Source organism: Erpetoichthys calabaricus, chromosome 17 (genome assembly GCF_900747795.2).
Source record: "Erpetoichthys calabaricus chromosome 17, fErpCal1.3, whole genome shotgun sequence".
NCBI classification, from domain to species: domain Eukaryota; kingdom Metazoa; phylum Chordata; class Cladistia; order Polypteriformes; family Polypteridae; genus Erpetoichthys; species Erpetoichthys calabaricus.
This window is the reverse complement of record NC_041410.2, coordinates 24,854,471-24,869,334: the sequence shown is the minus strand read 5'-3', so window position 1 is coordinate 24,869,334 and position 14,864 is coordinate 24,854,471. Positions and strand designations below refer to the sequence as shown.

General features: G+C 39.8%; 1 protein-coding gene across 1 annotated transcript in view; it reads right to left on the bottom strand.

Annotated features, from left to right (window-relative positions):
* The window catches only part of st14 (ST14 transmembrane serine protease matriptase), a 98,313-nt gene that overhangs the window by 38,065 nt on the left and 45,384 nt on the right, over positions 1-14,864 (bottom strand). Inside the window, exons 7-10 of the mRNA XM_028822467.2 lie at positions 12,235-12,466; positions 6,330-6,469; positions 3,251-3,348; positions 305-414 (exon numbers count right to left, since the gene is read on the bottom strand). Of these exons, the coding sequence (XP_028678300.1) occupies positions 305-414; positions 3,251-3,348; positions 6,330-6,469; positions 12,235-12,466 (580 nt within the window). The remainder of the gene's footprint in view (positions 1-304; positions 415-3,250; positions 3,349-6,329; positions 6,470-12,234; positions 12,467-14,864) is intronic.

Below are 14,864 nucleotides of genomic sequence, written 5' to 3'. Positions count from 1 at the left end.
ACCACATGACAAACCACTTCAGGATCCCAAATAAGGACCTGAAAGCAGCCGTGCAATAGGTGACACCTCAGCACCACACTACTTCATTTTATCAGTAAACGTAGGAGGGGACATGTGTAAAAGAAAAAAACATACAGGGTATAAATCATCTCCTACATTAGAATAAAACACAAGTAACCATTGAGAAAATAAATATCTATTTAAAAAACATAATTCCTCTGTGAGCTCATGAGAGAGGACAATACCCATTTGGCTGTTCACATGGCTTGGTGGTATTTAGTTTTGTGGAAACATGGAGCTGTACCTCTTTGACATTATCTCCACATAGTCTTTCTTGCAACTGCCTTGATCAGTGTCAGGCTCTTTCATGCGAAACATGGAGAATTTCATTCGAATTCGCATACCTTGGGGAACCTGTAAGATAACAAGAGGCAAACTCAGTACTTCTAAATACACATTTATAAAAGAAACTTTTGCTAGTTTTGGACCTTTTCATGTAGTAACATTTTTATAGGAACTATGGTTTAACTTTGGAGCTTCTCTTAATGCCATATCATATTTTAATTTTAAATCATTCTGAATAATGAAACTTTACTGCCACCTTGTGGTTACTACTATAACTATAAAATGTTTTTTTTTCCATTTTTTTTCCCAATTGAAGTATGAACAAACTAAAAGCCATAACTAATACAATATCACATCTCACTATGTCATATCACACACTACAATTTAAAACCTGGCAATTATTAACGAGTGCTTTGAAAATACCGGGTATGACACAGGCCAAAGCTACATTTTGTTTTCTTTTCTTTTTTAACATTATATGACAAGAGATTTTTAACAATTACATTTCACATCCATCCATCCATTTTCCAACCCGCTGAATCCGAACACAGGGTCACGGGGGTCTGCTGGAGCCAATTCCAGCCAACACAGGGCACAAGGCAGGGAACCAATCCCGGGCAGGGTGCCAACCCACTGCAGGACACACACAAACACACCCACACACCAAGCACACACTAGGGCCAATTTAGAATCGCCAATCCACCTAACCAGCATGTCTTTGGACTGTGGGAGGAAACTCACGCAGACACGGGGAGAACATGCAAACTCCACGCAGGGAGGACCCGAGAAGCGAACCCAGGTCCCCAGGTCTCCCAACTGCGAGGTAGCAGCGCTACTCACTGCGCCACCGTGCCGCCCACAATTACATTTATTATTGTTAAAACCTGCAAATCTGGTCCTGTTATCTGCAAGTACTACAGACAATCACATGAAAGGGAACATACATCTTTTTTATTTTGATGACTTTTAAATAAACTAAACCAACATTTTGCAATGTTCAGGGTTGGGATTCCAAGCCTTGTACCCGTGGCCCCCAATACAAACAGGGCGGATGCCCCCTCATGGTCTGGAGGAGGAATGAGCCCTCCTCCTGTCTTCCTGGGCATCCTGGCCAGGCATGAGCCCCATCTGGGTGCCACAACATCCTTTGGAGTTCTGTTAAATCATCCATCCATCCATTTTCCAACCCACTGAATCCGAACACAGGGTCTGCTAGAGCCAATCCCAAGCCAACACAGGCCACAAGGCAGGAACCAATCCCGGGCAGGGTGCCAACCCACTGCAGGACACACACAAACACACCCACACACCAAGCACACACTAGGGCCAATTTAGAATCGCCAATCCACCTAACCTGCATGTCTTTGGACTGTGGGAGGAAACCGGAGCGCCTGGAGGAAACCCACGCAGACACGGGGAGAACATGCAAACTCCACGCAGGGAGGACCTGGGAAGCGAACCTGGGTCTCCTAACTGCGAGGCAGCAGTGCTACCACTGCGCCACCGTGCCGCCCTCTGTTAAATCAGTCATTAAGAAATGGAAAATGTACAGCACAGTTTAAAATCTGGATAAAGCTGGCCGTCCACAAAAAGTGAGTAATCGTATAAGAACACAACTAGTGTGGGAGACCACCAAAAGACTGATGATAACACTGAAAGAGGTACAAGCTACAATGGATCAGACCAGATAGACAGTAAAAACAACCACTATTGTCCGGGTGCTTCATCAGATGCCACTTTATAGGAGAGTGGCAAAGAGAAAGCACATGTTTAAAAGAAAAAAAAATTCTCACTTTCCTGCACATATGCCGCTCCTGTGTTTTTCTTGGCCTGCCAGACCTGCTGGGTTTAGCAGCAACTGTGCCTGTGGCCTTCCATTTCCTGATTCCATTCCTTACAGTTGAAACTGACAGTTTAAACCTCTGAGATGGCTTTTTGTAGCCTTCCCCTAAGCCATGATACTGAACACTTTTTGTTTTCAGATCTTTTGAGAGTTGCTTTGAGGGTCCCATGCTGTCACTCTTCAGAGGAGAGTCAAAGGGAAGCACAACTTATAATTGACCACCTTAAATACCTTTTCTTATGATTGGACCTATGAAGGTCAAGGCTTAATGAACTAATCCAACCAATGTGGTGGTGGAAGTAATCAGTATTGAGCAGTGACATGCACTCAAATCAGCAAAATTACAAGGGGATCCAAATTTTTGCATAGCTAGTTTTTCACATTTGATTTAATTTCCTACAACTAAATACTGCTTCACTAAAAATCTTTGTTCAGAAAACACCCCAGTACTCAGATACTCAGATGTTCCTAGGAAATGAAAGACATACCACTGTTATCTTTTTTGTTGAAACTAGAGTAAATTATTATGCAGGCTGAGAGGGGTTCCCAAACTTTTTCAAATGACTGTATGTTTATAGTGCACCATCCAAGACATATTATTAATATTGTTGTAACTATTTTATGCATGGTTTACCTGCTCCTCTCATACACCTTGTGCAAAGCCCAGTATGTATCATGGGATTGTGTAAGTGTTGTCTCAAGTGCATGTGCCAAGCTCATTAGACATTCTCAGTCCATGCAGTAAATACACTTGGAAACTAATGGCATTCTAATAGTTTGTTCAGACAGAATTCTTAAGGGTTGAAGAATGAATATGGCTTGATCTTCAATTTAATATTCAGGCCAGTTTGAAGCATCCAGATTTCTATTGTGCTCACCTAATTGTTTAACCTGTTGATTACAACTTCACCCCATAATAATAAAAGCCTAACTAATTGACACAGCTCATTTCAAACAAAAGAGATATGTATTTTATGTTCAAGGAAGGCTCTCTCTTCTACTATCACATGTATATTTTTTATCATTTACCAAGACACACATTTTAGTTCAGCGACAGCATACCTGAATTGTATACAAGCAGCTCAAGTTGGGTGGATAGAAGCTGGGGTAATTTGGAGAAGTAAAATTTCCAGATAACCCTGATAAGGTTTGGTCACAAGCTGCCCACATGTAAAATAAAAATAAAACAAAAAAACAAATCACTTCATCAATTCCATTAATCCTGGTGTAGTAGCACCATCTAGACTTGAGGTACAGTGGATTCATAGATATCCTAGATTATTTCACAGTACAGGTAAAACATATTTAAATATAATGTATGACTTACATCAATTCCACAATTATATACAATGCTGAATAAATACTACCAAAATCTGCAATAACTATAATTACACATTAGATCAGTTCAATATTGTATTAGCATTTTTCACAATGTAGAAGCTCAGAGTGCTTACACATACAATATAAAAAATATGGACAGTTACAGTATGTGCTTAAACTGTAAAACAGAAAACTTCCATGATGTCTTTCCAAACAAAGAAAGCAATATCTGAGTGAAAATGAGTTTTGCAGTAATTACACCTACATCTTCTGCCCCCTGGGAGTGATTAATCTTCCTAAACACAATCATCACTTCTTGTACAGCACGGCTATCTCTCACATCTTGCAAAAATGAAGAGGACAGACGGTACACTTTTAACCTGGTCAAGTCAGTCCCCACGTTTATGGGCCCCAGTCTGTAACCATAGGAGCCATTTCAGCTTTCCTGGCTGCTTTCAATAATTGGACTTCACGTGTTTTATTTCTTTAAGGTTAAGTCATGTGCTCTCTTTTCTATCTAAATATTTAATATCGACTCATGCACATTTTAGTCACATTTACAGGAGGGTTCCTGGGGGAACAGGAGGAGCTAATCTCTCACTGAAAACCCCTTTGTAAAGTGAATTTTCATAATGCAAACACCTAAATACAAATTATTTATATGGGAAACATTTTTAAGAAATTCCTGGCTCCCAAAATGACCACCCCTATTTAGTTCAAATAACACTGAACCACATAACAATGAACAAAATGAGTCTAATAATAACATTAGTCAATCAGCAATGGAACAGGTTTTCACAAATCAATACTATAAAAAAATAATAACCATGAGGAAATGTTATTAGCTTTTCTGATGTTTATTACACGGTTATTATACTGTAGTAATTACATTAATAATCAAAACAAACCTTAGTAAGGCATTGCCCTTCATTAAATGATATTTAATAAAGCCCTTTACCTAGACTTCATAGGTAATTCTGGAAGTAACGAATGGCTGTTTGGTTTTTCATGGGCTTTATCAACTACTTCAAGATCTGCTATGATGCCCAGGATAACATGAGAAGACACATGAGCAACAGACATGAAAATGTGAGTGAAACACAGCATGTGAACACACAAGTACACCTCACTGCAGCCTGTAGATCAGCCTCACCCCATTCAGCAGGCTAAAATGAGGATGATCTGAATGCAGCAGAATAAACAACTGAGACTGAAACAGAGTGTCTCAAATATCAAGCCAGCCAGGACTGTGTTTCCGATACGGATTTGTGCAACATTGGAGAACCACAAGGAACAGTCCTGTCTCCCTTTCTCTTCATTTTGTACCTCTGACTATAAATTTAACACCAGGTCAGGTCACTTGCAGAACTTCTCAGATGATTCTGCACTTATGGTGTGTATCGGTAAGTGGGATAAGACAGAGCATAGGAGTCAGGTGGAGAAGATTGTTTCTTGGTGCAGAAAAAATCATCTGCAAACTTAACAAAAGCAAAACGAAGCAAATGGTTATCAAGTTTTGCTGCACCAAAAATCCTCTATGTCCAGTCATTATTGAAGGTGTTGACGTAGAGGCAGTGCACAAGCACTTGGAGGTCCACATCAATGACAGGCTGGACTTGTCTCGTAACACTGAGAAAGGGCAGAGCAGGCTCTTTTATTCTAAGGAGACTGTGTTCTTTTAATGTGGGTAGCGACATCATTTATATCTTCTGTAACTCTGTGATGACTTGTGCAGTTTTTCTATGCCGTGGTGTGCTGGGCTGATAACATCACTTCAAGAGAGGCTCACCGATTCCAGAAGCTGATTAAAAAGGTAGGCTCAGTTATGGAGCTCACATGCCCCCCGCCAGACGTAGTAATGGAGTGTGAATGAAGACAAATCCAATGACTTTTATGAACAATGCAGAGACAGTGACACACTAAGACTGACGACTTTCTGGAAATGAATTATTCAGCTGAAGTGTGTCAAGAAATGTGATTTGGGCTCCTTTATTCCAACAACAATATGTTTGCATAATGCCTCACTGTGACTGTGACTGCCATGCCAGATGTTTTCTTTCTTTTTAGTCACTCTGGTACATGTGTGTGTATTTATTTATTTAAAGGGCTTCTGTAAAAAGCCAAAATTCCCCCGGGATAAATAAAATTATATCTATTCATTCTGTGGCAAGGTGTACTTGAAACGAATATGAAGATGATTGAGTGTTAACGCCAGTGGTGCACATTGGATTATCGTCCCAGATTCTATGTATATGTGAATTTTCCTAAAGCAGGAGAAGCCCATATTATAGATAACTGACTGAGTAAAACACGGTGTGTGTTTACGTAGCCCATTTGTTTCCTGGTTTAAGCACTGAGTGTAAAAGACCAAGTGGTCCCAAATCAGCTTAAAAGTGGCAGGGCACTTACGAAGGACAACTGGGGTAGTAGCAGGTTCATTTGCCATATCGTGGTAATTAGGATTGAAACCTAATAGATAAGAGGACTACACGACAAAGGGAGACATCTCTGTTCTGAGAAAGACATTTCAATAAGAAGCCTTAAGAGCACACTTTGATGAAACAGGAAGTCTAAATTCATATTGTTATTGCAGTTTATGGAAGTACTCTGTCCATGATACTAACAAAGTGGGCACTACAAGAAGTCCATCCATAATTATGGTATACTGTATGTGTCACAGCCTTAAATCGGCACGTCCAAATTCTGTATACTGTACTGTAGGTGGCCATGGAAACACAAGTAGTGACAAGATAATTTCTTGACAAACTCTGCCGAAATCAAATCTAATTCAGCATGGAGACCCTGTGCAGCCCAAACCTACCTAGTATTGGTGGAACCTGCCTGAAGAGTGCTCTAAATCCAGGTTGCTGCACCGTACTGTCCGAAACAAAACTGACAAGCATCACATTCCCTGAAGAGATCACCTGCAGCGGATTGCTTGGAGGCCTATTTCCACACTTTCTGAAACATAAAAGAAAAGGTCAAAGTATTCATGATAGTCTTGGGAGTTGAAGTAATTTCTTTAGTGTGGCAGGAGACAAAAGCAAAAATACCAAAGGGGGAAAAAACAGAAACTAAAAAATTTTCACACCAGACTAAACCAGGGTGGGCAGATTAGGAAAACATGGTCATAAATATATAAAGTAAAGCAAAAGTAACTGCAGTATAAAAAAATGGTTATTTATTGTAGTGCATTCTTTGTTGAACATAATTAACTGTATCTTTGTCTGTTTCAAAAAACATTTTCCCTTTTCACAAAGCACATCAAATTACTTAAAGATAATGAAGACAGATAACCCAAACAGAGTAAAGAAAGATTAGGACAAGTAGAAAAATGTATGCCAGGTATAACATTCAGATACATTTGGAGACTTAGTTGCATTGAAAGTTGCAGCAATTTTGTAATTTTCTAGTCATTTTTTGAAAGAGTTTGTTATCACAATTTTGTTTATTACAAATTTGATATAAGTGCACCATTGTTACATTGTTATCACTGTAATTTTTAATTACATGTACTAGAAGTGTAAATATTGCACAATACTAAACAAGTTACCCAACTGCACAATACCATTTTACAATGTTACGTCGCTTTGAGTGCTTTCATTGACAGCAGAACCCAACTCAAGTAATGTAAATATTCATATGTTATTATCAATCATCAGATGCAGGTGGTCTGTGGCTAGTTGTATTTCAAGTTTCATAAGCATCGAATTTAAATTTTAAGAATAAGTACCTGATGGAAGTTTAAAATCTGTGCTGAAGGCTCAGGTTAAATCTGTTGGGTGTATCCAAACATGATTGATAGCAGATCACTGCTACTAGTGATGCTCTGATCAATTTTAACTGCAAAAGACCTGATTGATGATTGGTAAATTAGCTGATCACAAACAATGATTTTCTCATCATCTGCTTTTCTGAGAGAGAGGGGGGAGTTTGGGGGTGTTGGCAGAATGTGCTGATAAGTGTGTTGCCGCACCCACCACATAACGAACTATCTGGACTGGGCCCGAATACAGCTGGTGATACCTCAGTACCACACTGGATGCTGGATGCAGATTAAGTCAGACCTAGGACGAAGCAATTGCAGGCTAAGGGTCTTGCTCAAGCCCCACAAAGCAGAGTCACTTCTGCCATTGTGTGAGTGAACAGCCTTTCTCAAGTGCAGCCACAAATTTTCAATTGGATTGAGATCCTGGCCACTCCTGCCACCAACCTCCAAGTTTTCCCTGTAATTTGGAGGAACTGCTTACAGGGCTGGATGCAGATTAATGTCACACCCAGGACAAAGCAATTGTAGGTTAAGTGCGTTGCTCAAGGGACCAACAGAGTAGAGTCACTTCTGGCATTTGCAGGATTCAAACTGGCAGTGTACAGTGAACGGTGCAGATCCCTAACCTTAGAGCCACCACACTGTCCTAAAGCTTTTCTAAGCTTTAAGGTAATTTAGTTGTAGTGCTCCTTTTTGGAAGGTATTATGGTAATTGAGCTAGCTAGTGTCTTTTTTTGCTGCAAAATTCCTGTAAACTGAGAGCAACAAGGCAGAATTTACCAGAGAGAGGGAAGACCGAAATATTAGCTTTTACATTAAAGAAGGGAGAGTACAGTAATAAAGAGTAATGGAGAAAAGGAATCGGAGGAGCCATCCTGAGCATTTAGACAAATTGTAAGAAAAGCTGCTTTAATGAATTCAGACCTCTTTTATTTTGTTCATTATTTAAAAACGGACACTGCTTGTCTAAGCTTGGATGGTGAGTGAGCTTGTGTTTAGAACAGCAATTAGATAAAGATATAGAAGCATTTTAAATTGCTGCCTAGTAAATGGCAGGCTTGTTAGCTTAACAGCAAAATGTGTTGGTTTTACATGTAAACTTGCTAAGCAAGTTAGCCTTTTACCTTCTTGTTAAACGTTTCATGAACATTCGATAGATTTGCAATTTTTTGTACTGTGTTTATTATTTGTTTGCATGTGTCATGCAATATAAGTTTTGGTAAGAAACAAGTACTGCATAGTTAAATTAGAAATCCATATTTATAATTACACCTCAAGAATGTCTGGATGGTACACTAGAAAAAAAGAAAAAAACATTTATAAATATAGTAAATGAATATTTTAACAGGAAAAAAGTGCTGTAGTGCAATTAATGATTAAAAATGACATTGAACTATAAGTGCATATATATTTACATTTAAGTAATGTTTAACTGACAATATCAATTAAAATGAAACAATTTGTGAGAATATATCTGTATATATGCATTCATGCATGCATACATAGTTAATTAATATTTTTGTTTGACAAACGGTGAAAATTACTTTTTTCAGTTGAACTTTATTTCAGATAAGTACATTACAGAAGAAATTAAACAGTATGACAGCTTGTAATAATGAGAAGCATTTTAGTTTCTTTATTGCCATACATGTTACTGATAAATATTTTTACTTATTTCATTAGTTAAAAAAAAATGTATTTTAAGATAATTTTATTTATTTTAGTATTTTTATGGTCACTGAACAATAAGACTACAGACTTTAATTTTGTCAATACAAACTGAACCAGTAACACCTGTGGTCTATAGTTTAATTATAAAAATACCAAAGTTAACACTTGAATATGGAACATATGGTTTCTAGGCATCTGGTTATGTTGAAGTTTGTTGTGAAATATTTTAAAAAGATTTAAAAAACTGGAAATCGGCCAAGTGAGTAAAATTAAATCAGTGACCAGTATTGGCCCCCCCAAAAAAAACCTGATCGGAGCCTCTCTAACTGTGACGCTTTGCCAATCAGAGTCAGAGGAGCCGTGAAATGGTTTTTAGCATAACAGAAATACTGAGTATGTGTTTGGCTCTGTAACATTTTATGCTACAGTGACTATTGTTCATACATTTCTAAACAAGTTGCTTTTTTTTATTTTACTTTACTTCTAAGGACATGAATATCATGTCATTTACCTGCTTCAATTTCAAGGTGTAGGAGAAGTGAGCTGTGTTGTCTGAGGTTCATGAAAGACAGCCACAGAGACAAGCATGGGATGGGGTAGAAGCAGAAGGCAGACTGTTAGCATAAAACGAGACCTACTGCTGTAATCTGGTACAGCAAGGGGCAGTATTTACATTGGACAGTGATAAATAAACAAACAATACAATTACTACTGCACTGAATACATATAAAGTATCATTATTAGTGAACTGAATAAATAAATACCCATCTAACATTGTCTCTTGACAAAACTTGATCATCCATCCCCAACTACATCCGTCCCAACCTCCATCCCATGTCCTGCAGTGAGCTGTACTTGCTTCAGTGCATATGACTGCAAGAGTTTCACTATTTTGCTATTAGAAGTAGCTATCAAATGAGTAAAAGAAAAAATATATACAAGATGAAGTAACTGCTTGCAAATAACATTGACAGTGAACTAATTCATAGTGGGAGGCAGAGTGGTGGCTCTGAGGCTAGCGATCTGCACTGGCAATCGGAATGTTGCTGTTTCGAATCCCGTAAATGCCAATAGGGACTCTGCTCTGTTGGGCCCTTGAGCAAGGCCCTTAACCTGCGATTGCTGAGCGCTTTGAGTAGTGAGAAAAAAAGCGCTATATAAATGCAAAGAATTATTATTATTATAGTTGAAGTCACACAGAATATTTCTCTGTTTAAAGATAGCCTAGTTTTCCCAGTGCTTCTCAACTGATTATTTTGATATTTGTAACATGTGTACAGGGCACTGTATACAATGTATCGCCAAAAAAAAAGTCCTGTCAAATTTTCTCAGTAAATAAGTTTGCCAAATTTGAACAAAATCGGTGTACTTGGATTCAAATTATTTCATACTAGTCATTAAGCCCGTTACAATAACGGGCGCTAGAACAGTAGTGTATAAACATTAGTAGGAACAGTCTATATTAAATGGCAAGGGACTTTGACCTCATTCGTTTTGTTGGTTGTATTTTTCTTTGTCTTTCAGCCTTTCTTTTGTTGATGTTTACTTGCTGAGCTGACCGTTCTTCGTGGGCTGCCGCCGTGTATTGTGTGTCTTTAATTTTCTGTGACAGTAATGCTGTCTTGTACGTCCGCTGGCTTGTACGTCCGTAATATACCTTTAATGTTCTCTGGCGGTAATACAAGAATGCGCCTCGGTAATATGCCTTTAATTTTCTCTGACCGTAATACTGGCTTGTATGTGGCTGTAATATGCGTCACTGCATTGTGTACCTTTAATTTCCTCTCGCAGTAATACTGGTTTGAATTTCCTTAAAACGCCTGTAATTTTCTCTGACAGTAATATCGCGCATCACATCGTGCCCCGCGCATGCGCACTTCACCAGAAGACACACACACGGACACCTGGATGCACACAGGGATTTTATTAAAGAGGATAGGCAGACGAACAAGGCAGTATGTGCAAGTGCACCTAAAATAGAGATACTGTATACCACCCAGACAAATGTAGAGATTTGTATAACAACATATGATGAAACTGCACCTCGTTGGTCAGTGTGTGAAGTTAAAAGAGAAACCAAAATGTGGAGAAAAGAAAAACATGTTGGATTTTAATAGCTTATTAATTACTAATTGAAATGTTTGTGGCTACAAAGGCAATACCTATTAATGCCATGATCAGGGTAACAGATACAAAATATAAAATACAGTAATCCCTCACCTATCGCGGGGGTTACGTTCCAGAGCCCCCCGCGATAGATGAAAATCCGCGAAGTACCAACCCTTTATTTATTTTATTATTTATACATATTTTAAGGCTTTATAAACCCTTCCCACACTCTTATAAACCTTTCTCACTCTCTTGTTAACCTTTCCCACACTCTTATAAACACTTCCTATGCTCTTAAACACTTTCTACATTCTTAAACATCTCAGACCAACACTGCACACTGCACGCAGCGATCAGACGTCAATGTGTTTGCACTCGCTTTGTGAAGGGGAGCAGCTGAACTCACGCTGAGCAGAAATGGACTTTGTGCTGCTTCTGCCAAAATGCATGCTTGTCGCTCTGCGCGAGGAGTGTGTGTGTGTGGGGGGGGGGGGGTGTGGGTGTGTGAGAGCTAAACGCACCTTCGCTCAAACCCCCCTCCCCGGAAGCGCAGTACGCTCCTGCCACTTCGCATTGTCAAGGGGGTGGGGAGCTGAATGAACGTTAAGGAGAAGTGGACTTTGTGCTGCTTGTCGCTCTGCGTGTCAATAATTTAAAAGCCTGTACATCACCAATTTTCCTGTCTCACTGTCTTGTCTTGCGTGAAGTTAAAATGTTTTATAATAGTGAGATGTTACTCATATCCTTAGCCCGACATCCACATATCATATGTGTTAACAAAGTGTGTTTTATAAGTTTACATGTGTTTAAAGCATGTGGGATGGGTATTTTAAGGCTTAAACTATAAAAATGTTTATTTATATGGTCTTTCTATATCGCGGATTTTCTCCTGTTGCTGATGGGTCTGGAACATAACTTCCACGATAGGCGGGCAATCACTTGTATTTAAAAACCCGCGAAGTCGTGAATCTGCGAAAAGTGAACCGCGAAGTAGCGAGGGATTACTGTAAGTGGAAAAATATGGTGGGGAGGTTATCAGGGTTTATACTGGGTACAAGAGGGAAAAACTGTGGAAAACAGTGAAAGAGTCAACTTCCATACAGATCGCACCCCAAAACCGCAGATCGCCAAAATCTTTATAACCTCTGCTATGCCCCAGCCAGGACAGTCTACTCACTGTGTAATTGCATTTCTGTTCTCTGGGCATAGGGAGTTGTAAATGGCAACAAAGTCACCCATGCAGTCATCCTCAATGTTGAAGATCGGGAAGGAGAGGGCAATAACCTTCCCTTTAGAGGCACGAATTTGCCAATGGCAGCGGGTCCCACTTTGATAGCCAGGAGATGGGTAGCCAGGAGAGGTGAATTCTTGGTCCTTATCATTTGCAGTTAGTGCATAGAAACAGGACTCTGAAATGTGAATGAGAAGAAGATACAGTATTAGTTATAGTACAGTGAGGTCAGTTCTAACTGCAATTCACAATCTTAACATGTGGGAAACAATAAGTAATGAGCTGAAGGTGCTAACCTAAAAACCAAGCCAGCATCTGGCAAAATGAGACTACAGTTACTGTGAAATGCACATTTAGAGTGTACTACATTATGCTAATTGCTAATACTTCTGTCTCAGAAGCATTTCAGATCATCATCATAAGCAGGTAGATAGACACAGTGTTGCTTTATACCACACTAGGACAACGCCAAAGGGGCAGACCAAGGAAACGTTGGAGACGACATGTCAAACATTTGATTTGGGTGAATCTAGGTATTCACAAAGGGAAGCCGGAGGAAGCTGCTGGAAATAACATGGCCTGGTCTGTCCCTGCTAATCATGTTGTCACTGCAACCCACTCATGAAAAGATTTTTTTTTTCAGGAAAATAAAGAATACAGATTTACCCAAAGTGGAAAGTGATTGTTCTGTAAGCAGGGTACACCCAACACCTCCATCCATCCATCCAGTATCCAACCCACTACATCCTAACTACAGGGTCACGGGGGTCTGACACCCACACCTTTTATACTGAAATCAAACACAAATCATTATGTGACCTGTAGAAAATCCCAACTGGAGCAGAACCATGCATAACTAAAATTGTACATCAAGAGGCACAAGATATTGATCATACTGCCACCAAATATGCAAAAAAACAACAAAACAAAACATCCATATTCATCAATTTGGCATTGTTCTAAAAGTTAAAAACACTCAACAGGCTCACTTTGTAGTAGAAATGGATGACATTGACTGTTGATCACGCTTGACAGTGAACATTAACTGCTGCTGAGGAGTCGATTCTTTTGTCTAGCATATTTGCTGTGGGAAAAGTTAATCGAATTCTGCTGCGGAAAGACTGATGGAGTTGCAGGTTTTCTGTTCTTGCTGACCTTTTAATAGGAGGCTCGGTTCGACTTCTAATTGAAATCCTATGTATTTTAATTTCTGAACTAAAGTTTGTGACTTGCAAGTACACAAATTTGTGCTTAAAGCAAGATATCTTTACAAGTGTTAATTCTCTTCATTTTCTAAGGATGCTATTTCAAGAATTCTGTTCCTTACAAATATTGTTTAAAACATTCTCTAGATCAAGGCATTTTATACACTATGTTAATTGTGAGTTTCCTGAACATCTTTAATCCTATGCTGTGTCGTACATGGCTGGGGGTCAGACCCGGCTGGGACACCTGGAAGGACGAGACTGTGGAATATTTGTCCTCCGGGCCACGAGGGGGCAACTGCCCTGGAGTAGAAAAGGCCCACGGAAGGAGAGAAGGGAGGCTCAAGACCATTGGGGCCTCTGGTCACCGACAGGGGGCGCCCCGAGCCTCATGGAGCCCGGGACTTATTTACTTCCGCCACACCCATGGAGGACGATCCTTCCAGGGTCACCCGGAGTGCTTCCGGGTGCTCTCCTGACGCTTCCGCCACACCAGGACGTGACATCAGGTAGAGCAGCTGGAGCTCATCCGGGTGAGGATAAGAGGGGCCGCTTCCCTCCAATCAAGGAGCTGGAGTCGGGAGCAGGAGCAGGACGAAGCTCCTGGAGAGAGAGTGCAGGTGGCCCCGGGACAAGGAGAGAGAAGGCCCAGGAGAAGGGAGACTGGGGCTAGAGGCACTGTGCTGGTGTGCGGGACTGTGAATTGTGTTGTGTGGAGAAGAAAAATAAAGGTATTCTTGATAAAGATGCGGTGTCGGTCTGATGGTGTCCGGGCAAATATCACAGCTGTTGGAAGCCTTGTGCTCACGGTACAATTATCTTTGTGAATGTTTTAATCAAATGTAGGCAACAGAAGAGACAGAAGACCAGTCAGTAAGCAGATTTTAATAATGGTCAGAAAAATGTTGAGCCATGTGCTACAAGTGGAGCCCAGATCAAGTTTGAATTTATTGTCACGTGTATACATTACAATGAAGACTACAAGTATGATGTTGTTCTCTAGTGCCTCTATAGCATTATGTTTATCCCCAGAAAATATTATGTGTAACAGAAACATGCAAATACCAAAACTTTAACATAAATATAATAAGAAATCTATGTCTAGTGTCCACTGCTGTACTGATGTAGATTTTTTACATGTCCATCGTGTGTCATGTTTTGAAACAGTCACCAACTCATACCCTGATAGTGCAATCAGGACAATAGATGCGTTTTTCTCTGCGCTCTTTTCTTATACTTTTTTCTGTTGCTCACACATGAGAGGGTAGAATGTCTGTGCCTGATCCATACGAGACACACAAGCCTTTCTTCTGTTTACAAGGTCCAAAACACCTGCAATTCCTTATTCCACGTTGTTGCATATATGCATTG